General features: G+C 45.7%; 1 protein-coding gene across 3 annotated transcripts in view; it reads right to left on the bottom strand.

Moving 5' to 3' along the window:
- Positions 1-8,576: 8,576 nt before the first annotated feature.
- The window catches only part of LOC139317461 (scaffold attachment factor B1-like), a 56,967-nt gene continuing 40,570 nt past the window's right edge, over positions 8,577-24,973 (bottom strand). For 2 of the 3 annotated variants that reach the window (XM_070944529.1, XM_070944537.1), the window contains 4 exons: positions 22,789-22,901; positions 21,044-21,147; positions 20,230-20,296; positions 16,989-17,389 (listed from right to left, as the gene is read on the bottom strand). In XM_070944529.1, coding sequence (XP_070800630.1) covers positions 17,263-17,389; positions 20,230-20,296; positions 21,044-21,147; positions 22,789-22,901 — 411 coding nt within the window. In that variant the 3' untranslated portion in view covers positions 16,989-17,262. Of the gene's footprint in view, positions 8,767-16,988; positions 17,390-20,229; positions 20,297-21,043; positions 21,148-22,788; positions 22,902-24,973 lie in introns of those variants that run through there. The other variant, XM_070944532.1, reaches the window with a different exon arrangement.

The raw sequence follows: 24,973 nt of genomic DNA, 5'->3' as shown, positions 1-24,973 counted from the left end.
GCATGTGTGGAGAGGGGGACAGCGGGGGGTGGGGGAGTCACACACGCATGTGCAGGGGGGCAGGGAAACATGGGGAGGCGCATGCATGCGGAAGGGGGGCAGGGCACATGGGAGGCATTGCATTATGGGTGTGGGCTCGCGTGCAGGCACTGTCGCACACATGAGTGTGCTTTCGGCACCCGAGAAAAAAAAGGTTAGCCATCATTGTTCTTATACTCTATGCCCGTGATGGCGAACCTATGGCACACGTGCCAGAAGTGGCACACAGAGCCATCTCTCCGGGCACACCAGCCGTCTCCCGTTGCTCTTCAGGGTTCCAGCATGCATAGTCTTTCCGCGTGTGGGACTGCCGGAAACCAGAAGAGCACTGAGTTTCCAGCATGCACATATGCACTGGCCAGCTGGTCTTCGCACACACATGTGCACCAGAAACTGGAGGACCAGGTGATCGGTGCACATGCACCCACCAGAAATGGGAAGTTCAGCTTCCCGGTGCATGTGTGCACCCCAGGGAACTGCTCTTCCGGTTTCCAGCACTTCCCCACCCTCCCATATAGGATATTAGGGAATTCAAAAATAAAATAGTAACGAAGGGAATAGTAATAATTGAATAGAAACTTGTTATTCTATTGTACAATATATGTTATGCTGCTACAAAAGTATTTTCCATTTAAACATTTATTTGTTAAGCATTTATAATACATGTACCTCTGTAAAAACATATGTATGAAATCAATTGTATCCTTCCTGCATTAAGATCTAAATATGACTGAATTTTACAATATATGCTTTGTGGAACTTTTCTCCCATGTCTATGGTGCATATGCTTGGAGAAGGACATGTGGGCATTATTCTGTTCTTTGGCATAAGAGAGGGGCCTGCTGAGGGTGCATGGAGACATTCCTTAAAACTGAGAGATGCTATGTAGATGTGCAATGGACAGGTACAGAGAGGTACGGGAGGTGCTGAAGAGAAAGTAATCTGAGAAAACAAAGAGAGAGATAATGTATTCCTTTGAGGCATCTTGAATTAGTTGAAACCCCGGAGGACCTGTCCAATAAGTCCAAAGGAGGAGGGAAATGGGCCGTCAGGATAGGGAACTATAAAATGTAATGCTTTTGAAATTTTAGATGTGGCTTCCTGGTTTAAACTCCTCTGTTGAGATCTGCTGGGATATACCCACCCTATTTTGCAAAGTAGCTTTTATTATTTTCTTTTAATAAAATCTCTTTGTTTTCATCAACCCATGCTTGTTGGTTGAATTCATTTCCAACACCCGCGCATGCTCCCGTTTCGGCACTTGGTGCCGCAAAGGTTCGTCAACACTGCTCCATGCATTTAACTTCCAATATTTTTTAAAAAGGTGACTGTGTATCCACAGGTTGAAAATAAGCAGGAGAAAAAGGAATTTCTCCCGCAAAGCGGGTGGAACTGGCGATTTGCAAAGCGAAGCTACGCCGTGCAGTTTTGCCCTGTGTGAGGCCGTTATGCCTCCCCAAAAGCTGGGAGACAGCTGCAAACGAGGATTAGGAAGAAAACATAGACTCTGCCTGGTCCTGCTTGGTGGGCGTTCTGTGCCCGGTAATCCCCAAACATCTGGAAGACGCCATACCAGGTTAGAGCGGGAGGGAGGCGAAATTGTGATTAATCTTCCTTCCCTTCCGAGGCCAACGAGTTGCAAATTGGCAAGAAGAAATAAAAATTTCATCTTCTCGGCAAGCCGCCTTCGGAAATCTACGTCAAACGACTCCAGCTTAGTTTATTCTCCGGCATCCAAGCCGATAAGCTTCTCAAGAACCCCAGAAGGAATTTTGCACTCAGGAAATCTTAAGACAGTCCAAAGTGGATTTTATTTATTTGGGGCAGGTGGAATCGACGGTCAGGCTGCTGGTGGGGGATGGAAGGGTAGGCGAACGACCCTTTCTTCCTTTCCTCCCTCCTTTCCCAACCTTATTATCAACAGTGATTTCACAGAATGACAGAATTGGAAGGGACCTTGGAGGTTATCTAGCCCAACCCTCTGCTCAAGCAGGAGACTTTATTCCATCCTTGATAAATGGCTGCCCAGTCTCTTCTTCAAAACCTTCCAGAGATGGAGCATTTACAACTTCTGGAGGCAAGTCGTTCCACTGGCTAATTGTTCTCACTGTCAGGAAATTTCCCCTTATTTCTAGGTTGCTTCTCTCCTTGGTTAGTTTCCATCCATTGCTTCTTGTTTTGCCTTCAGGTCAGGGGTGGATGGGATCCAGGGGTGAAATGCTCCCAGTTCGGATCGGATCACCCGATCCGGTAGTGATGGAGGTGGGTGGAGAACTGGTAGCAAAAATCCCTGCCCCCCACCATGCCCAGCTGAGCCTCACAATCATCAGAGGCTTTTTTTTTAACTGTTAAAAGCATTTTTTCTACAACCTCTTTGGCCGAAAAAATGCTTTTTAAAAAAAAAGCCTCTGATGATCGCGCGGCTCAGCTGGGATCGTCAAAGGCTTTTAAAAGCATTTTTTAAAATGCTTTTAAAAGCCTCTGATGATCCCAGCTGAGTTGCCTGATCGTCAGAGGCATTTAAAAGAAATAAAAGCCTCTGCCGATCAGGCAACTCAGCTGGGATCGTCAGAGCCTTTTGAAAGCATTTTTTTTTCAACCTCTTCACTGAAGAGATTGTAGAAAAAATGGTTTTAAAAGAAAAAAAATTGGCCACGCCCACCCAGTCACATTACCCACCACCACCACCAAGCCATGCCCACAGAACCGGTAGTAACAAATTTTAGATTTCACCACTGGTGGGATCCTACTGGTTTAACAAACGGTTCGCTAAGCGCGCACATGCACAGTTTGGAGAAAACTCACCTTCCGCATTGCTGCCGGCAAGGATAACAGCTGAAGCGCAGCAATCCATTCTGCCGCGCTGATCAGCTGGGCTTCGGAAACGGAAATATAGGTGAGTATAATGCAGGGGTGGGCGGGCGGGCCCAGTTCGAAATCGGAGCGAACCGGTTCGCTCACAGCTGAAAGTCAGAGCTAACAGTTCACCCGAACCAGTCCAAACCGATAGAATCCCACCACTGCCAGATGCTCTGGAAAATAGCTTGACTCCCTCTTCTTTGTGGCAGCCCCTGAGATATTGGAAGACTGATATCATGTCACCTCAAGTCCTTCTTTTCATCAAACTAGACATACTTAATTCCTGCAACCGTTCTTCTTGTCCTGAAGGCAGGACAAGAAACAATGGGTGGAAACTAATCAAGGAGAGAAGCAACTGAGAACTAAGGAGAAATTTCCTGACAGTGAGAACAATTAATCAGTGGAACAACTTGCCTCCAGAAGTTGCGAATGCTCCAACACTGGACGTTTTTAAGAAGAGATTGGACAACCATTTGTCTGACGTGGTGTAGGGTTTCCTGCCTAAGCAAGGGGTTGGACTAGAAGACCTCCAAGGTCCCTCCCAACTCTGTTATTCTATTCTATTCTATTCTATTCTATTCTATTCTATTCTATTCTATTCTATTCTATTCTATTCTTTTTCTATTCTATTCCACTCCACTCCACTCCACACCACTCTACTCTACTCTACTCTATTCAAAAAGCTAGGTTTTACACCTGGGCAGTAAAAACCAAAGGTACAAGGCGAAACCTGGCTCAAAAATAATAAATGTGAAAGGGACTTTGGGGTCCTAGTGGAAGATCACACAACATGAGCCAGCCATGTGCGACAGCAGTCAAAAAAGCTAATGCAATCCTTGGTTGTATAAACAGAGGCACAGAATCAAAATCGGGTGAAGTCTTAGTACCGCTATATAAATCCTTAGTAAGACCTTAGTGGTGGGATTCAGCCAATTCGCACCACTTCGGGAGAACCGGTTGTTAACTTTCTGAGCAGTTTGGTGAACTGGTTGTTGGAAGAAATCATTAGGGCAGAGAACCGGTTGTTAAAATTATTTGAATCCCACCACTGAGTAAGGCCACACCTGGAATAACTGCATCCAGTTTTGGTCCCCACATTACAAAAATGATGTTGAGACTTTGGAAAAAGTGCAAAGAAGAGCAACTAAGACGAGCAAACGCCTGGAGACAAAAATGCATGAAGAACGGCGTGAAGGACATATAAAAAAAAAAGGCAAAGGTTTTCATTCCGGCATTTGTCAACTCCCATCCTTTGATTCCCAGAGATTCCTTTTTTTTTTGGATCGAAACAAAAGATGGAGGCCGAAGCGTCCTGCTGGTTCATGCAGGTTAATCGGAGGGATCTGTTGTTGTGAGAAAGGAGGGTAGCCAAGAGAGAACCTCCCTCTGGGATCTTAAGCCCTTTCTTATGCTCACGATAACCCGAAACTGCAATTTTTAAGACTCGCCTGCCAGACAGATGGGGAGCTTAAAATCATAAGCTTTTCAACATTTGGTGGGATTTTAGAGGTCATTTAGTCTTACCCCCACCTTGCATTAAGTAAGTTCACAGGATCCGGCATCCGTGACGGCCAATAAAAAAGATACAACTGAGCGCTACAGCCTTGAAATATTTGTGTTCAGCAGGAAAAAAAAACAGAAAACCAGAGAGAGATGTCTACATACAGGTTGTCCTTGACTTACAATGGTTCATTTAGTGACCGTTTGAATTTACAACGGCACTGGGGAAAAAATAACATAGGGCCGTTTTTCACATCAGAAACTCCGCCATTGTTGAACACGCAGAACTCTTTCTGCAGGCACGCCAGCCGTCGCCCCAGCCCAGCTGCACTGCACATATGCGCACACCTCCTGGCGGCCAGCTGGTTTTCGGGTCTCTGCCACGCATGGGCATGGGGTGGGGTGCATGTGGGGGACATGTGTGTGCATGTGCAGGGGAACGGGGTGCACGGGGGGGAGGCTCGCATGGCACCCCCGTGCCCTGTTTTGCCTGCCAGGTTGGTGCAGGAGGGAACAAAAAAATTGCATTTTTAATATTGCACTAAATCAGGGGTCCTCAAACTACGGCCCCTGGGCCGGCAATGTGCAATGAACGTTTGTGTTGCTGCAAAGAGTCTCCCCCTTTGGGGTCTTTTTGTGCGGGTTGGAGGGGGGCAGAAATTCCGACTTGGGGTCTGTTTCAGTCTCCTGGTAAGGGGTTTTTGGGCAAAGGCTGGAGGGAAGTGCCGCTGTTGGCAAAGAGCTGGAGGGCCTCGTTCCAGTGGGACTGCCTCATGGCATGGAACTGGCTGACTTTCAGCCCGCTGAGCCTCCAGGCGCCAGTACCTGGCCTTGCACTCCCGCAGGTCTTCCCTCTGCTTGGAAAAGCCTATGCTCCTAGTCCTCAGTGAGGTGCTTCTGCTGAGCCTCCTTTTCGGCCAGATCCAATTTAAACTGAGCCAGCTGTTTTGCCAACTCTTTCTCGTGGTGGCTGCTTAGCTCCAACAACTGCTTCCTGTTGGGGCCCTAAGGAACCCAGGTGGGCAGGTGAGGAGTGGCTGGGACGGGCGAGTAGAGGCCGTCGAGGCGCCCCTCGACGTGAGTGACATCATGCTGGCCACGCCCACCCAGTCACATGACCACCTGGCCACGCCCGCCCATCCAGTCATTAGGCAGATCGTATTAGTGGTCCGTGGGATTTAAAAGGATGAATTTAGTGGTCCCTGAGGTCCGAAAGGTTGGGGACCCCCTGGACTAGATGATCCTTAGAGCCCCTGCCGGCTCTAGGAGAGCGAAATCTTGCAAGAGACGGAAGCCAAGATGCGCTTTGCTCAGCCCGAGAAGCTTGGCAGACCTTCAAGTGAGATTTTTGATTTCGAATCCCTTTGGTATCGAAGACTAAAAATAATGAACGTTAGGTCAAACCTTCGGAAGTGCGGTAATTGGGGGAAGCAGGGCTGAGGGAGGAAGCATCTGCTCCGCAGGAAAATATTCCAGATTTAAAGCTAGGGAATAGGAGAGATGGAGGGGCGGAAGCATTGTTCCACAACAACCACCAGAGTAGTTGCTACGTTAGCTATGAGGAACTGTAGGAGACATATCTTCAATACAGGCCCGTCCTCGACTTACGACCGCAACTGAGCTCAAGATTTCTGATGCTAAGCGAGACAGTTGTAAAAGGGAGTTTTGGCTCACTTTACGACCTTTCTTGCCGCGGTTGTTAAGCGAATCACTGCGAATGTTAAGTTAGTCCCACGGCGGTTAAATGGATAGGGTTCCCCCGTTTGACTTTGCTCGTCACAAGTTCGCAAAAGATGATCAGCTGACTCCAGGACACTGGTCATAAATACGAAGCAGTTGCCAAGCATCTGAATTTTGATCTCGTGGGATGCTGCAACGGTCGTAAGTGTGAAAATGGTTGTAAGTCACTTTTTTTTGTAACTTCAAACAGTCTCTAAACGAATGGTTGTAAGATGAGGACTAGCTATACAGATAGTCCTCTACTTACAACAGTTCATCTAGTGACCATTCAAAGTTAAAACGGCACTGAAAAATGTGACTAATGAATGTTGTTCACAGTTACGACCTTTGCAGCATCCCCATAATCATGTGATCAAAATTCAGACGCTTGGCAACTGGTTTGTATTTATGACCGTTGCGGTATCCCAAGATCACGTGATCCCCTTTTGCGACCTTCTGACAAGCAAAGTCAATGGGGAAGCCAGATTCACTTAACAACCAGGTTACTAACTTATCAATTGAAGGTGATTCACTTAACAACTGTGGCAAGAAAGGTCGTAAAATGGGGCAAAACTCCCTTAAAGAAATGTTTCACTCAGCAACATAACATTTGGGCTCAAGTGTGGTCGGAAGTCGAGGACTACGTGTATTTATATAAGCAAGCTCCACCTTTTCAATCGGTCAGGTCCCTTCTAAGGGTGGGCTGCTGGGGGTTCGCAGGGGTTCGAGCGAACCTCTAGCTAAGATTCGGTGCAATTCAGAGAACCCCCAAATCCCACTCCTGGCTGGCCCCACCCACCCCACCCCGCCCCTCCCAGGAGTCCCCACACGGCCCGTTTTGGATGTAATTATTATTATTATTATTATTAATTTTATTTCTATACCGCCCTTATTCCCGAAGGACTCAGGGCGGTGTGCAGCCTGATTAAAAGCACAAAGACAGACAAAATTTAAAAATAATTAAAATTATTAAATAATAGGCCCAATTTATAAAACCCCAAATTTAAAATCCCATTTAAAACCAATTAAAATCTTTACATTGATAGCCCAGCCTGGCGGAACAACAAGGTTTTGAGGGCACAGCGAAATACACGGAGATCAGAGATTTTACGAATTTCTGGGGGCAGTTCATTCCAAAGGGCAGGGGCTCCCACAGAGAAGGCCCTCTCCCTGGGTGTCGCCAGCCGACATAATTTGGCCGATGGCACCCTGAGGAGACCCTCTCTGTGGGAGCGGACTGGCCGGTGGGAGGCTACTGGTGGCAGAAGACGGTTTCGAAGGTATCCAGGTCCAATGCCATGGAGCGCTTTAAAGGTGGTAACCAACACCTTGAATCGCACCCGGAAGACCACTGGGAGCCAGTGCAGCTCGCGCAGGAGGGGTGTCACGTGGGCACAACGAGTTGCGCCCCATTCTGGACCAGTTGGAGTCGTGTGCCAGGGTCTCAGGAAATGGCCCAAGCTCCGTCAGGAACCTTTTGGGATCCATCAGGTGCCTGGGACGGAACCATTTAATTGGCTCCGTCTCCCTGCGGCGGGGGGAAGCAGCAGGAAAGTCCAAGCAAAGAAGAGAATGATCTGTCCATGACAAGGGTTTAATGTCTAAATCCCCTCTACCGAGAACATTCAACCACTGACCAGAGACAAAAATCAAGTCCAGAGTGTGTCCCCTGTGTGAGTGGAGCCCTGAACTAATTGGGTCAGGTCGATGGCCGCCATGGAAGCCATGAACTCCCGAGCCACCTCTGACACCTCACCTGCAGATGGCAGGTTGAAATCCCCCATGATAATAAGTCTGGGGGTATCAACCACCACCCCGGCAATAACGTCGAGCAGCTCGGGCAGGGTCGCTGCCATGTGGCAGGGAGCCAGGTACGTAGTCAGCAAATCCATTTGCCTCCCACGGCCCCACTTCACGAGGAGGGACTCACATCCGGCTATCTGAGGAACAGTGGTCTCCCTCGGACTAAGACTTTCCCTAATAATCGCCATCACTCCCCCACCCCTCCCCTGAGCCCTTGGCTGGTGAAATGCACAGAAACCTGGTGGGCACATTTCAATGAGGGAACCCCCCACCTCGTGGCCCAACCAGGTCTCTGTAATACCTGCCAGGTCTGCACCCCCCTCCAAAATAAGATCACAAATGAGTGCAGGCACGCGCGGAGGCTTGGGGAGGGCGAAAAGTGGGCCTACCGGAAGGGCCTCCGGAGCCTGGGGAGGCCATTTTCGCCTTCCCAGAGGCTTGAGAAAAGCCTCTGGAGCCCGAGGAGACCAATTAGGCCACTCCCACCATGGCCATGCCCATTCAGCAACCAGGCAGACAACCCCTTGCTAAAATTTTTGAAGTCCCTCCCCCTGGCATGCAAGCCCCACCTCCCTGACTTGCTGGCTCCTCCCACAGAGAGAGAGAGAGAGAGAGAGAGAGAGACTTTTTCTGTTTTTCTGTTTAATGCAGCCGCCTCCCTTTGCTTTCCTGGCGCTTCAGCCGTGCTCAGGCTGTTCTTGCATTTTAGTGGCATTTCCCCGTCGCTGGCTTCTTTTCAACTGTCTGCAAGCAGTACTTGATGGCAACAAAGGAAAGGTTTAAACACGCTGTTGTGTTTGCTGCGACTACCGTCGGCGGCTCTGGCAAGACGGTGGATCTGAAAGGCTGTTTAGAAATAGGGGAGATAAACAAGCAAAGAGACAGTCACACATACACACCACTCCAAAAAAAAAAAAAAAACCCTTCTCTGCAAGCCTACTCAGAAATACGTATTGAAGGGAAGCCAAACAGGAGTCCCTATAAATTTCTTCGCTCTGTTCCTTCCCATGTTATGCTAAGCACGTTTATGCCAAAGCTTGGCCTATTTGCAGATTTAGGATGTCTTGCAACAGCTTTTCCAACATGGCCGTGTTAAAAAAAAAAGCTTGAAAAGAACCGAATAACAAAACGAAAACACCTTTCCACCCTTATTTTTAAAAACCCACCCATAAATTTTTAAAAAATCCTGTACTTTAAAACAGGTTACAGGTAGTTCTACAACAGTTCATTTAGAGACCTTTCCAAGCTGCAACGCCACTGGAAAAAAAAGGGACTTACGACCGTTTTTCAAACTTACGACCATGGCGACATCCCCATGGTCAGGTGATCAAAAAAAAAAACCAACTGGCTCATATTTATGACGGTTGCAGTGTCCCGGGATCATGTGATCCAGTGGTGAAATACAATTTTTTTACTACCTGGTTCTGTGGGTGTGGCTTGGTGGGCGTGGTGTGGCTTGGTGGGCGTGGCAGGGGAAGGATACTGCAAAATCTCCATTCCCACCCCACTCCAGGGGGAAGGATACTGCAAAATCTCCATTCCCACCCCACTCTGGGGCCAGCCAGAGGTGGTATTTGCCAGTTCTCCGAACTACTAAAAATTTCCGCTACCGGTTCTCCAGAACCTGTCAGAACCTGCTGGATTCTGACGTGATTTCACCCCTTTTGCGACCTTCTGAGAAGCAAAATCAATGGGGAAGCTAGATTCACTTAATAACGTGTTACTAAATTGAAGAACTACAGCAATTTGCTTAGCAACTGTGGCAAGGAAAGTCATAAAATGAGACTGAACTCACTCAACAACTCTCTCGCTTAGGCAATGGAAATTGGGGGCTCAATTGTGGTCGAGAACTAGCTGTATAAGCAATCAAGGGAGTCCGTATCTACAGATGGCCTTCGTTTTATTTTTCTTTAATTTCTCCACATTAGTGTTTCTCAACTTTGGCAACTTTAAGATGTGCGGACTTCAATTCCCAGAATTCCCCAGTCAGTACTTCCAGGGAAGGAATGGTGGACTATTTATTTTTATTTTATTTTTTATTTATTTTATTTTGTCAAACACGTGTAATATAACAGATATACGTATAAATATGATTACGAATACAGGAAATGGATACGAATAAATGGGGACAGTAGGACAGGGACGGTAGGCACGCTGGTGCACTTATGCACACCCCTTACAGACCTCTTAGGAATGGGGTGAGGTCAACAGTGGACAGTCTTAAGGTTAAAGTTTTGGGGGTGTTCTGTCCCCAACCCCACGCAGACACACCAACAGACGTTCAGGAGCTAAAGACCAAACCAGCCGGCAAAATCCTTTTCCTTATGATAACGGAACTTGGCAACAACCTAGTGGCTGCCTGCCAAGAGTTTATTATTTACAAAGAGGAGAGATAACTTCTCCCCACTTCCGATACATCAAAGGAAAGCAGCTCAATAATTACAATCAAGTCCAGAGATAATCCCGTCAAGTCTTAAAGCAAAAGTCCGGCAATGCAGAATGGCGTGGAAGCTTTCAGCTTTGTTCGTCACAAGGTTTGACTGGCCACCATGCTCCCTTTTATATCCTGTGGGGTGTGGTCCAGTGACTCAGCCTAATCTCGGGCATGCCCTTTCTTCTGTTGCACGCGCTTATCTCTGCGACGCTGGCGTGGGTCCAGCCAAGACTCATTACCCTCATCACTGTCCATCTGTGGCTGCGTGGAGGTGCTTGGCCCTGGCCCTATCTCTTGCCCTTCGGCGGACACCGAAGGCATTGCCAGAGAGGAGGGTCCTGGAGAGGGAGGCCTTGCCAACTCCTCCCCTTCACTCTCTGAGTCCTCTCTTGACGATGACACAGGCTCCAGTAACGGAGCTACAACAGGGAGTTTGGGGAAGAAACCACAGAGTCAGGTAGTGCATTCCAGGCATTGACCACTCTGTTGCTGAAATCGTATTTTCTGCAATCGAGTTTGGAGCGTTTTACCTTGAGTTTGTATCTATTGTGCGCTCGTGTATTATTGCAGTTGAAGCTGAAGTAGTCATTGACAGGTAGGACGTTGTAGCAGATAATTTTGTGTACTACGCTTAGGTCAGACCAAAGGCGGCGTAGCTCTAAATTGTCTAAACCCAAAATTTCAAGCCTGGTGGCATAAGGCAGAGGAGTGGAGGACTCTTCTTGTGAAATACCTCTGGACTCGCTCAATTGTATTAATGTCTGATATGCAGTGCAGGTTCCAAGGACATGAGCTGTATTTGAGAATTGGTCTAGCAAAGGTTTTGTATGCCTTAGTTTGCAGTACAATATTACTTAAGACAGCTTTGCTTTTCGTGGAGCTGACAATCACAGTGGGAAGGAACTGAATTCCTCTCTGGATAAAGATGAGGACTTGAGATGGGCCCAGAGTGCTCTTTACAGATGTTTCCTGTATCCAGACTCTAAAAACGGGGATTTTTGTATATTTTAGAGCTCTGGGAGAGACAGTTTTGCTCAAGCTGGTTCAGAGTGTTTCAAAAGGACACTGAATTCCCCGATTTCCTCACTTAATCACTTTTATTTGAAATACCGTGTAAATTGTGTTTTTAAGACATTAAGAACCTCCAGAAGGACAAATTTTATTACACTGGGCGATTTTCCTTCAACCAGCAGCAGCAGCAAAAGAAGATTTATGCAAGTTTAAGACTTTAAAAAAAACTTTTCCTACTTGGAATTAAGGATGATTAGAATGTTGATTTTGGAAAATTTTCAAAGGGACTAAGAAGTCAGATTGGCTGGAAATAAGATTTTTTGGAGAAGTTATACTTCGTTAAAGACAATTTTTTTTCCTGTGCATTTTTAGAGAAAATGAGAGGGCATTGTGCAAAAGGAAAAAGAAATATGAAATTGATTTGCTTGTTCAAAGTTTATATAATAAAGCTTCAGCTTTCAATCTTAATCAGCAAAAGTTCATTAAGAAGTATCAGAAATATTCAGATAGATGGATGGATGGATGGAGAGAGAGAAAGCTAGAGAAACGTGATTATTTCTGACAGAAATTAATGGACTTTTGCTGATTAAGATTGAAAATTGAAGCTTTATTATTTGCCAATAGATAAAAATGAGATATGAGATAGATTTTGGTTGAAATATTAGACATGGTGTTGAGATATTGAAAATATTTGTACTTGTTTTGACAAAGAAGGAAGTAATTTCATTTTTTAATTCTTTTTTTATTGAATATATATTTCTCTTTTCCCCTCCCCCATTTTCCCCTCTTTTTTCACTTTTTCTCCTTTATATGTTTTTCTTCGTTTGTATTAGTTTATTATCTCCGTATTTTAAAACTTCAATAAAAACATGATCAGAAGTTCCCAGCCAGCTTGGAAATGCCCAATTATGACTCCTTTTCCTTTCCACTAATTATGTAGGCAATTATTACTCAACCTTTGCCACGCTGGCTGGGGAATTATGGGAGTTGAAGTCCACAAATGCTAGCAGGAGAATTATGGGAGTTGAATGTTGCTTTTATCAGATTGACTCCCTTGGGGACATTGCCGACAACATGTTGTGTGAACCAGTCTGTGTGTGTGTTATTCTCTGGATCAGAGAATTGCTGACAGAGCTTTGGGAGGCTTTAGATGTGGATTTGCACCATTTTGGAATTTTCAACCATGGCAGCTTTTAAGAGGTATGGACTTCAGCTCCCAGAATTCCCCAGTCAGCTATGCTGAGGTGTGGACTTCAGCCCCCAGAATTCCCCAGTCAGCCATGCTGAGGTGTGGATTTCAGCCCCCAGAATTCCCCAGTCAGCCATGCTGAGGTGTGGACTTCAGCCCCCAGAATTCCCCAGTCAGCCATGCTGAGGTGTGGACTTCAGCCCCCAGAATTCCCCAGTCAATGCTGAGGTGTGGAGTTCAGCCCCCAGAATTCCCCAGTCAGCCATGCTGAGGTGTGGACTTCAGCCCCCCAGAATTCCCCAGTCAGCCATGCTGAGGTGTGGACTTCAGCTCCCATAATTCCCCAGTCAGCCATGCTGAGGTGTGAACTTCAGCTCCCAGAATTCCCCAGTCAACTATGCTGAGGTTTGGACTTCAGCTCCCAGAATTCCCCAATCAGCTATGCTGGGCTAGGGAATTCTGGGAATTGAAGTCCACACTTTTTAAAGTGGCCAAGGTTGAGAAACACTGGTTTAAATCAACTAAAATCCACTGCTCATTCAAACTAGAAACATCATCATAGAGAATCAAAGCTGGATTATTAGGAAAATGGTACCTAAAAAATGGATTTTTCTCCGTTCTTCTGCCAGTTGAAGCAGGAATCTATATATAGGGGAAACAGGATAGTGTCCCACCTCGCAGGGTTCTTGTGAGGATGAGATGCATGAAGCGCCTCAAAACCTCTAAAAGGAGCCAACAGAATGTAAATGTTTAATATAACAAGGAAAAAGATTGAGAGAAAAAAAACATTTTTTTTACTTCTTCTGTGACCAGAGAAAAGGAATTGTGGAATTTAGGTGATACTTGACATTCATCATCCTTTTTTAAAAAAAAGCATTTTTGAATGGGGACGTTTTCGGTCATACATTTTATTTCATTTATTTATTATTAGACTTCTAGGCCTCCCATCTCACCGAGGCCCCCTGAAGTAGCTTAGGTTGCAAATTGACTGGAGGTGGAGAGAATTAAATTATTCTATACATTCCAAAAAGAAAAAGAAAAGAAAAATTAAAGTTGATTTAGGGGCAAAAAAAAAAGGGGGGGGAGGAAAGCAAGAGGCTCCATTGGTTAATCCCTACTGCCATCTGGTGGCTGGTTAAAGAATCGCAGGAGTTGAGACGCCGACCAATGAGAGACGTTGAAAAGCAGAGATGAGGTCATCCAATCTCAGATTTTGCATTTTGCAACTGAAAGTAGATTCATTGGGCGTTTCAGAAGGAGAAAAGCATTGTTTAATGGCAGGACATCTATTTTAATGCAAAAATTCCCAAATTCAACCACCACCAACCTCAGGAAGGTTTAGTCTTAATTTTGGTCAGCCGAGACTCATATTTTAACTGCTGCATATTCTGCTTTTTTATGATCTATGGTAGCTTGTTCCACACTAATTTTAAAAAAATAATAGAACAGCAGAGATCTAGCAATTCGTAGTCGTTGAGTCTTAATTCTTCCCAGTTAAAAAATAATCGGAATAATCTTCAGATTCTTCAGAACGTTAAATAGACGGAAAGGACAATCAGGAAATTTAGAAGAAGAGAAAATGGGAAGGTTTAATTTTGAGAAAAAATAATCTCAAGAGGGAAGGCCAAGCAATACAGGTAGTGCTCGCAACTGAGCCCCAAATTTTCTGTTGCTAAGCGAGACAGCAGTTAAGCGAACTTTACCCCATTTTACGACCTTTCTTGCCGCAATTGTCACGTCAAATCACTGCAGTTGTTAAGTTAGTCACCCAGTTAAGTGAATCTAGCTTTCACGTTGACTTTGCTTGTCAGAAGGTCACAAAAAGAGGATCACAAGACACCGGGACACTGCAATCGTCATAAATATGAACTGCCAGGGGAGGGGGGGGGTCTGAATGTTGATCACGTGACCACAGGGATGCTGCAACAGCCGTGTGTGGAAAACAGTCATAAGGCACTTTTTTCAGTGCCATTGTAACTCCGAACGGTTACTAAATGGAACGGTTGTAAATCGAGGACTACCTGTAAGGGATTTAAGTCACCAGGAGGGATATTAGAAAAAAACCTCTCACAAAGAGCTGTCGGACAATGCAAAGCCCCAGAGAGATGCTGACTGGTTGCATTCAAACTGCAGTTGGACAACTATCAGAGTTCCTAAACTAACCTCTAAGCAGAGAAAGGGGTTGGTCTTGATGCTCTCAGGGGTACCATCCTGGCTTTAAGTTCTTATATTTCTACTTGCTTAAGAAATTTGTAAGGTTGACTAACTCTACAATGATTTGGGTGCCAAACACCATAAATGCAACCGTATAATGCATTTTTACAAAAGTACCACCCGTACATCAGGATAAAAGATATCATTAAAATTGACGATAAAGCACATAGGATGTGGATAAATACTCTACACCAGGGTCTCCAACCTTGGCAACTTTAAGGCTTGTGGACTTCAGCTCCCAGAATTCTGGGAGCTGAAGTCCACAAGCAAAGCTGGCTGGGGAATTCTGGGAGCTGAAGTCCACAAGCAAAGCTGGCTGAGGAATTCTGGGAGCTGAAGTCCACAAGCAAAGCTGGCTGAGGAATTCTGGGAGCTGAAGTCCACAAGCAAAGCTGGCTGAGGAATTCTGGGAGCTGAAGTCCACAAGCAAAGCTGGCTGAGGAATTCTGGGAGCTGAAGTCCACAAGCAAAGCTGGCTGGGGAATTCTGGGAGCTGAAGTCCACAAGCAAAGCTGGCTGAGGAATTCTGGGAGCTGAAGTCCACAAAGTTGCCACGGTTGGAGATCCCTGCTCTAAATAAGGAGTCCCCAATGCCCAGTCCATATACTGGCATACAGCATGCCAGAAACCGGGCCACGCCAACAAGCGAAGCCCCATCCGTGGGATGCAGGCAGCATGTGAAACCACGCCTCCTCTAGTCCATGGAAAAACGTCTCTCCACGGAACCGTTCCTGGTGTCCAAAGGGTTGGGGGCTGCTGCTCTAAACCAGGGCCTGGGGGGAGAATCAGGGGTTCAGAGCTTTTTTTTAAACGTGGCTTGTGCGGGAGGGGGAGATATCTTCGATTAGATGACCATGGGGAGGTCAAAAAAATCAATATGGCAGCAATAACTGGTGTTCCAGGGGGCAAAAGTGGTAGCTGTAAACAGACAAGGTTAATTTCTCAGATTCCCATCCCTGCAGCTTAATAAATGGGATCTGGATCGGGTCTACGCTGTCTGGACCTACAGGCCAAGCATCAAACCGAGGGGGTTGGACTAGATGACTTCTGAAGTTCCAACTGTCTTTCCACAATTGCAAAAAGGCACCCATTCAAATTGGTGAGGTGCTTCCTTGCCACCCAGTCAAGTTTCTAAACGCTTTGTTCTTTTTCTTCTGCAGGCAACCTCCTCTGTCTGTTTCAGCCACTCAATTTTCTTTCCGACGTGACCCCTGAGGACTTCAGGGGGATCCTTCAAATGAGGACATCGCTGGAAGCAAAGGCTTCTCTTTGTAGCAGGCTGGGCTTCTCGTTCTGCTTTTTGAAAGAACGTTAATTTTCAAACCTGCCCACTTTAAGATGGGTGGACTTCAACTCCCAGCATGCCAGCTGGGGAATTCTGGGAGTTGAAGTCCGCCTGTCTTAAAGGAAGCTGGCTGGGGAATTCTGGGAGTTGAAGTCCACGCATCTTAAAACATGTCAGTTTAGGAATTCTGGAAGTTTATGTCAACCCACCTTGAAACATGCTGCCAGGAGAATTCTGGGAGTTGAAGTCCATACATGGTAAAGCACCCTGACTAGGGTATTCTGGGAGTTGAAGTCCACCCACTTTAAAATTGCCAAGTTTAAGAAACACGCCCCCCCCCGCCCCCCCAAATCAATCTTGCCTTTTGCTTTTTCCCCATTCCCTTTCAAACTGTAAATTTTTTATCTTTTTTTTTTTCTGGGTACGGTGCCCACTCACTAACACCTAAGCAGCTTATCCAGCATGCCAAAGGAAGATTGAACGCTGGCCAAACCGAATACAGATAGTCCTCAACTTGCAACCATTTGAAGTTACAAAAACATTGAAAAAAGTGACTTAAGACCATTTTTTTTTTACACTTACAACCGTTGCAGCATCGCCACCGTCACATGCTCAAAATTCAGAGGCTTGGCTTTTGCGACCTTCTAACTAAACAAAGTCATTGGGGATGCCAGATCCACTTAAGAACTGTGACTAATCTTAACAAACTGCAGTGATTCCCTTAACAAATGTGGCAAGGTAGGTCGTAAAACGGGGCAAAACTCACTTAACATCTTGCGTAGTGACAGAAATTTCCGGCTCCATTGTAGTTGTAAGTCAAGGACTACCTGTATTCACCCATCCTTCACGGAAAATTTTATTTTCACGGAAAACACGGATAAGGTTATTCGAGTTTATCGGCTCCCCCAATCTGCCCCAAAGATTTTCCCATCAGCTCAATACAGTAAGATTTATTATTTGTGGAAAATGGAATGTTTCCTGCGAAACAACTGAATGGTGTCCCGGTAAGAACCCAGAGCCGGGAAGGGGAGGAAACACACATACACACACAGAGAGAAAAAAAAAAAAACCACGGTTAAGTTCACATCATCTGCAAGCTACTGTGGTGGGCTTCTGTTTCAGCAACAACAGTTCAAGGCCATAACCAGGGGAGCAAAATTCCACAGAGTGGCCAAAGAGTTGTGATGGAAAAGGGAGGGGAAAAAATCTTCAATAACGGCGAGCGAAACGCGGGTCGCCCGGCGGAGTTGTTCTATCCTGACTTGCAAAACCGCCTGGCATACTGGGTGCTTGCGCGACTGGGTTCTGCGATCCGTCTTGTGCAAATTCTCCACGCCTGTGTGGACAAAAAAAAAAAAAAAAAAAAGAACTTCTTTAGTTCTGAAGTTTCTCTCACGTTCCTTTAGCTTTAAGGATGGATTGACAGTTCGGTCTAGCAGCAAAGGGACCAGGCTTGAAACAGTGGAGATGGGGAGTTTTAGTCCTGAACCTAGTTATGGAAGCTGCCTGGGTGACTCTGAGCCAAACGCCAGGAGATGAGGAGTTCTAGTCCCACCTTAGATATGGAAGCTGGGTGACTTTTAACTGGCTGGGTGACTCTTAGTCAATCATTAGGAGATGGGGAATCCTAATGCTGCCTTAGCTGTGGAAGCCAACAGGGTGACTTTCGGCCAATCAACAGGAGACGGTGAGTTCTAGTTCTGCCTTAAGTTGGTTGGGTGACTTTGGGCCAATCACCAGGATATGGCGAGTTCTAGTCTAGACTAAACATACAGAATTCCTGCAACTGTTCTTCATATGTTTTAGCCTCCAGTCCCCTAATCATCTTTGTTGCTCTTCTCTGCACTCTTCCCAGAGTCTCAACATCCTTTTTATACCGTGGCGACCAAAACTAGATACAGTATTCCAAGTGTGGCCTTAAAGGTAAAGGTAAAGGTAAAGGTTCCCCTCACACATATGTGCTAGCCATTCCCGACTCTAGGGGGCAGTGCTCATCTCCGTTTCAAAGCCGAAGAGCCACTGTCCGAAGATGTCTCCGTGGTCATATGGCCGGCATGACCAAACGCCAAAGGCACACAGAGCGCTGTTCCCTTCCCACCAAAGGTGGTCCCTATTTTTCTACTTGCATTTTTTACATGCTTTCGAACTGTTAGGTTGGCAGAAGCTGGGACTAGTAACGGGAGCTCACCCTGTTATGCGGCACTAGGGATTCGAACTGCTGAACTGCTGACCTTTCGATCGACAAGCTCAGCGTCTTAGCCACTAAGGCATTATAAAGTGGTACTAACACTTCACGTGATCTTGATTCTCTCCCTCTGTTGATGCAGCCTAGAACTGTGTTGGCTTTTTTGGCAGCTGCTACACACTGCTGGCTCATATTTAAATGGTCGTCCACTAGGACTCCAAGATCCCTCTCACAGTTACTACTATTGAGCCAGGTACAACCTATCCTATACCTGTGCATTTGGGTTTTAGAATGTAGAATCTTACTTTTTTCACCATTGAATTTCATGTTGTTACATAGCGCCCAGTGTTAGAAATCTTCTCTCACTGGAATGAAGCATTTTGTACATCCCAGACTGCACATCCCTAAGCTAACTTCAAAACATTTGGAGCACATCAGGGAGCCAATTCATGCCCTAGACAGGCAGCTGGATGGGCCCATTTGCTGAGATTAAAACCACAAAGCATTTTTTTTTTATTTAATTTATATGCCACCCTTCTCCGGAGACTCAGGGCGGCTTACAATGTGTTAAGCAATAGCCTTCATACTTTTGTATATTTTATACAAACTCAGCTTATTGCCCCCACAATCTGGGTCCTCATTTTACCTACCTTAGAAAGGATGGAAGGCTGAGTCAACCTTGAGCCTGGGGAGATTTGAACTTGCAGTAATTGCAGGCAGCTGATGTTAATAACAGTGCTTTAGTCTGCTGCGCTACCAGATCTCTTTAAAAAGTAATTTCAAGTTGCAATGAGAATGGGATGATTTAATAAATTTCAGGATGATTTTTAAGTGATGTATTTCCTAAGCAATCTTGCATCCCAAAAAACCCACTATTGCCAAATTTGAATCTCTGTCTCACTTAAAGATGCTTTTCTCTCATCCTGGATCCTCATCCTCCAAAATTCTGGGTTAACCATCGCCCTTCTTTTTCCAGTTTAAAAAAAAAATGACATTGTTTTATAGCCTGTTTGGTATGTAATAAAATAAACTGTACCAGTGTAAATGAAAGCCAGGTCATCAGAGTTAAATGATGGGCAGTTTGAGAATGGAAAAATCTTTCCACCCTCAAATAGGATATATTAATATTCACTGTGCCCAATCATAACAAAATAATAGAATTACGGAATGACAGAATAACAGAGATGGAAGGGGCCTTGGAGGTCTTCTACTCCAACCCCCTGCTTAAGCAGGAGACCTTACTGGAGGCCAAAACATATGAAGTGTACCGTATCAGACAAATCATCATTCATGAGCTACTAGTTTGCATTCAGAGAAACCTAGCAAGGTTGAGAGGGACCCTGAAGGTTTTTAGGGCAAAACCACTAAGCAACCCCTATAATTTTCCTATTCAGGTAGTCCTCGACCTAGGACCACAACTGAGCCCAAAATTTCCACTGCTAAGCAAGACAATTGTTAAGTGAGTTTCGGCCCATTTTACGACCTTTCTTGCCACAGTTGTTAAGGGAATCCTTGCAGTTATTAAGTAAGTAACATGGTTGTTAAGTGAATCCAGCTTCCCCATTGACGTGGCTTATCAGAAGGTCGCAAAAGGGGACCACATCATCCCGGGACTCTGCAATTGTCATAATTATGAACCAGTTGCTAATCATCCAAATTTTGATCCTGTGACCATGGGGATGCTATAACGTGTGTGAAAATGGTCATAAGTCACTTCTTTCAGTGCTGTCGTAACTTCAGAAAGTCACTAAGGGAATGGTAAGTCGAGGACTACCTACAGCACCCCCATAATAATACTTTGGCACAAAACATATGAGGGGTGGGGGTGCGGCACATCTTGGTTGTACTTCTGTATGGGGGTGGTGGGAATTTACCTTTTTCTGGCTGCATGCAGAAATGAGCTTTCTTCAAGAAGGCTTCTTGGGGAAAGGATGTGAGATAAAAGTGGGGAGACAGGAAAAGAAATAAAGGGATCTTTTATTGATACTCACCCCGGTATGTCTCCTCTGTTCATTACATGGCCGGGCCCGGTCTGGCTAGGAACATTCCGCTCTCCGCCTAACAAGCCAAAATAGAGTTTACTGTGGCATACACATCCACCTATTGTTATTGAAGAATGTTATTTGTAAAACCATCAGGGTTTAAAGTTGTGACATGTGCACACACCAAATATGGGGCTCCACCAGTTGTGTCTGACCCAAAGACAGGGCCTGGCATTTTGAGAACAAAATGGAAAACAAAAAACACAACTCTGAGCTTGGTGTTTTCTTGGGAGACATTTCATGACCCATCTAAGTTATATCATCAGTGCTAGAAGAAAGTGGGGTTTGTGGAGAGGAGGAGGAGGAGGAGGAGGAGGAGGAGGAGGAGGTGGAGGGGAGGACTGTGTGGTCCTTGGTGCTCTCTGAGCTTGGTTATTTTCTTGCAGACATTACCCAACTAGGTAGCACATCAATGCTAGAAGGGAGTGGGGTTTGCTCTCAGTTTATATACAGGTGACTTGCCCTGTCAGCATTGATGGGAGTATTCTTGATGCTTCCTTGATTAGGCTATTATATACCAAACCCCAACTCCCTTCTAGCACTGATGATGTTACCTAGTCTGGTAATGAAATGTCTGCAAGAAAACAACTAAGCTCAGAGATCACCAAGGACTCCACGGTTCAACCCTGAGCTACAAATATTCTCTTCTATTGGTACAGGAGCTGCCTTATCAAGAATAGGCCAAATCCTTTCATCACAGGCAGGGGGCGCCGCCAAATCAAACATTGTCCAACTCCATCTAGGAAGAAAGCCGGGCTTTTACCTTGCCATCGATCATGGTCCATCTCTCTGTCTGCACTCCCTGTCCAGGAACGATCTTGATGCCCCTCCAGCTTTCGGCCGTGATCTCCCCAGTGTCTCCCTTCCCTGGAAGAGGATGGGGAGGAAATAGCAGGTTTTTTTGATCTCTTGCCAGTTTTCAAAAATGCTTTAATTCTTTTAATTATAGTGTATTTTTTTGACATGCAAGTTGCCCCCGAGTCATTAACTGAGATGGGCAGATTAGATAGATAGATGGATAGACGGACAGAGATAGTGAGAAATAGATAGATGTGTGAGGGAGAGAGAGAGAGAGATTGTTTCCCATCAATATAACCAACAACACAGAATGTGGGTCTGGGCAATTTAACTTCACACAGTGCACTAAGCTACAATTTCATTTCATAGGTTTGGGTTTAACGTGTGGGGCAAACATCCATTTAAATTATTATCATTACTGTCATCGTTTTATATTATGGATCGACATACATACATTTCTTGGCTCTTGGCAAGAAAAAATATCTAGGAAATGCTGGTACAGTCTTGCTTTAAAAAAAAAAAACACAAATATTGCCCCCCCCAGTGGAACTTCTCCATAGGTAGGTGCCCTTTTAGAGGTGTTGGGATTTACAGGAGGTCCTCCATTTACAACGCTTCTTACCAACCGTTTTACTAACTTTAAACCAGGGCACTGATCGACTTACTGTACTTTTCGGAGTATAAGACGCACTTCCACCCCTAAAAGAGGGTGGAAATGGTGCATCTTATACACCAAATACAACCATTTTTGGCCTCCCAAAACCCCTCCCCGTGTGTCCTGTTTTCACCAACAACAGGCCCATTTGTTGACTCCCAAACCCCCCACGTGTAGCATTTTTGCCCTCCCCAGCCCCCAGGAGCACTCTGCAGGCCTCCCAAACCCTCTGCGTGTCCCGTTTTCCTAAAAACAGGCCCATTTTTCACAAAAATGGGACACGCAGAGGGTTTGCGAGGCCTGCAGAGTGCTCCTGGGAGCTGGGGAGGGCAAAAACCGGACGCGCAAGGCCAAAAATTATTTTTTATAGTCCAAAAAATACACCCATGGCAAGAAAGGTCATAAAACACTGACTTAATAACTGTCTTGCTTGGAAATGGAAATTTGGGTCTCCTTTGTGGCCATAAGTTGAGGACTCTCCTGTAATGGCTAGGGAGGGTGTGGCTCCTTCAGCACCAACCACACTGAAGGGAATGTGTACATTCTCCCTGCCCTGATTCCTCGTATTTGAATTCACAATGAATTGATCTTTTGGCTGGCCACGCCAGCTCTGGAATAGTCAAGTCAATGTTTATCTCCTCAATGGTTCAGTCTCCATCCCCAGCACACCCTATCCAGAGAGCCAAAACCTAGGTCGGCATAAACAGGTAGTCCTCGACGTACGATGGTTCGTTTAGTGACAGTTTGAAGTTAACAACGGCACCAAAAAGATTGATTTATTTCTGTTTTTTTACACTTATGACAGATGCAGCATCCCCCTGGGTGCATGATCAAAATTCTGACGCTCGGCAACTGGCATGTATTTATGACGGTTGAACTATCCCAAGGTCATAGGATCCCCATTTATAACCTTCCCAGCCAAGCTTCCAACAGGCAAAGTCAAGAGGGGGTGGGGGAAGTCGTAAGTCGAGGATTACCTGTATGCGTGTACCTCCCTCTTTCTTTCTCCAAAAAACATGGATGAAAGGCGCCTCTTCCTCTTTAAATCAACTCACCGGGATTGGGGAGGTAAACCTCGGCCTCTGCTCAGCCTCCGCTCTGACCCGTAACCCGCCCAGCTGTCCCGGGAATGGCGATCGGGGCCACCGTGCCTCTCGTCAGGATAGTGCTGAAAGAGATAAGCCACAAAATCAGGTTACAAAGCTTCTCAACGCTAAATGTTCACATGTTAAAATGACAGCTCTGTTAAGGGGGTTAAGGGGACAGCTCTGAGCCCTGGTGGCCCAATGGTTAAAGTGAAGCATTGCAGGCTGACTCTGCCCACAGCCCAGAGTTCGATCCTGATGGGGCTCGAGGTTGACTCAGCCTTCCGTCTTCCCAAAGTTGGTAAAATGGGGACCCAGATTTGTGGGGGCGGGGCAATAGGCTGACCCTGTAAACGGCGTAGAGGTCTGTAAAGAACTGTGAAGCGGTATCTAAGTCTAAGTGCTATTGCTAATGTATTATGATTATGAGCCGTGGTAGCGCAGTGGTCAGAATGTAGTATTGCAGGCTAACTTCTGCTGACTGCCGGCTGCCTAAAATTTGGCAGTTCGAATCTCACCAGGCTCAAGGTTGACTCAGCCTTCCATCCTTCCGAGGTCAGTAAAATGAGGACCCAGATTGTTGGGGGGGACAATAGGCTGACTCTGTAAACCGCTTAGAGAGGGCTGTAAAAGCACTGTGAAGCGGTATATGAAGTCTAGGTCCGTGATGGCAAACCTATGTCACGGGTGCCGCAGGTGGCACACGGAGCCATATCTGTGGGCACACAAGCGTTGCCCTACCTCAGTCCAGCACGCATGTGCGCGCTGGCCAGCTGATTTTCGGGCCTTCTGGGCCCACCAGAAGTCAGGAAATGGGCTGTTTCCGGGCCTCCACAGGGTCTCCGGGGAGATGGGGAAGGCTGTTTTCGCCCTCCCCAGGCTCCTAGAAAGCCTCTGGAGCCTGGGGAGGGCAAAAAATGGGCCTACCGGGCCCACTGTGCCATCACGTGCCAAAAGCAGGGGGAGAGTGGGGGGGTCACATGTGCATGCGTGGGAGGACGAGGCGCATTGAATTATGGTTGTGGGCACATGTGTGTGCAATCCCCCCCCCCCACTCTGCCCGCTTTTGGGACGCGACGGCAAAAAGGTTAGCCATCACTGGTCTAGGTGCTATTGCTAATGTATTATGATTAATATTACTAGTATTAGTTTCTTATTATTAGTTTCTTCCACCCACTGGGACCAATTTGGCCTTTACTTTCCACATCATCCCCATTTCCTCCTTCAGGCCCTGATACTTCTCCAGTTTCTCCTATTCCTTCTTCTTGAGGTTGCTCTCACTTGGCACTGCTGCATCTGGTGCTAGTGATGGTGATGTAGTGGATATCGATATGTCTGCCTGCCTGCCTGCCTATATTTCTCTCTCTCTCTTTTATCTAATCTCTCTTATCTATCTCTTTCTATCTATCCATCCATCTCTCTCTCATTTCTCTTTTCCATCATCTCTCTTCTCTATTTCTCTATCCCTGTATCTATCCATCTCTCTCTCTCTCATCTCTTCATCTCTTTTATCTATTTTCTATTTCTATCTCTCTACCTCTCTTCTCTTATCTGTCTATCTATCATCTATTTATCTAACTCCATCTTTCTATCTGTACATCTATCATCTATCTATCTATGTATCTATCTACCTACCTACCTATTGTATTTATCTACCGTATCTACCTACCTATCTATCTAATCTATCTACCTATCTATTGTATCTATCTACCGTATCTATCTATCTATCATCTATCTATCTATCATCTATCTATCTACCTACCTACCTACCTACCTATTGTATTTATCTACCGTATCTATCTATCTATCTACCTACCTACCTATCTATGTAATCTATCTATCTACCTACCTATTGTATCTATCTACCGTATCTATCTACCGTATCTATCTATCTATCTATCTATCTATCTATCTATCTATCTACCTACCTACCTATGTATGTAATCTATCTATCTACCTACCTATTGTATCTATCTACCGTATCTATCTATCTATCTATCTATCTATCTATCTATCTCTCTCTCTCTCTCTCTCTCTCTCTCTCTCTCTCTCTCTCTCTCTCTCTCTCTCTTCTCCTTAATTTACAATCATTAGTTTAGTGGAAGAGCCAGGGTAGCGCAGTAGTGAGAATGGAGCATTGCAGGTAACTCTGCCC

Source organism: Pituophis catenifer, unplaced genomic scaffold (assembly GCF_029215685.1).
Source record: "Pituophis catenifer annectens isolate HBS135680 unplaced genomic scaffold, rPitCat1.0.hap2 SCAF_1, whole genome shotgun sequence".
Classification (NCBI taxonomy): domain Eukaryota; kingdom Metazoa; phylum Chordata; class Lepidosauria; order Squamata; family Colubridae; genus Pituophis; species Pituophis catenifer.
This window is presented reverse-complemented; position numbering and strand designations above follow the sequence as displayed.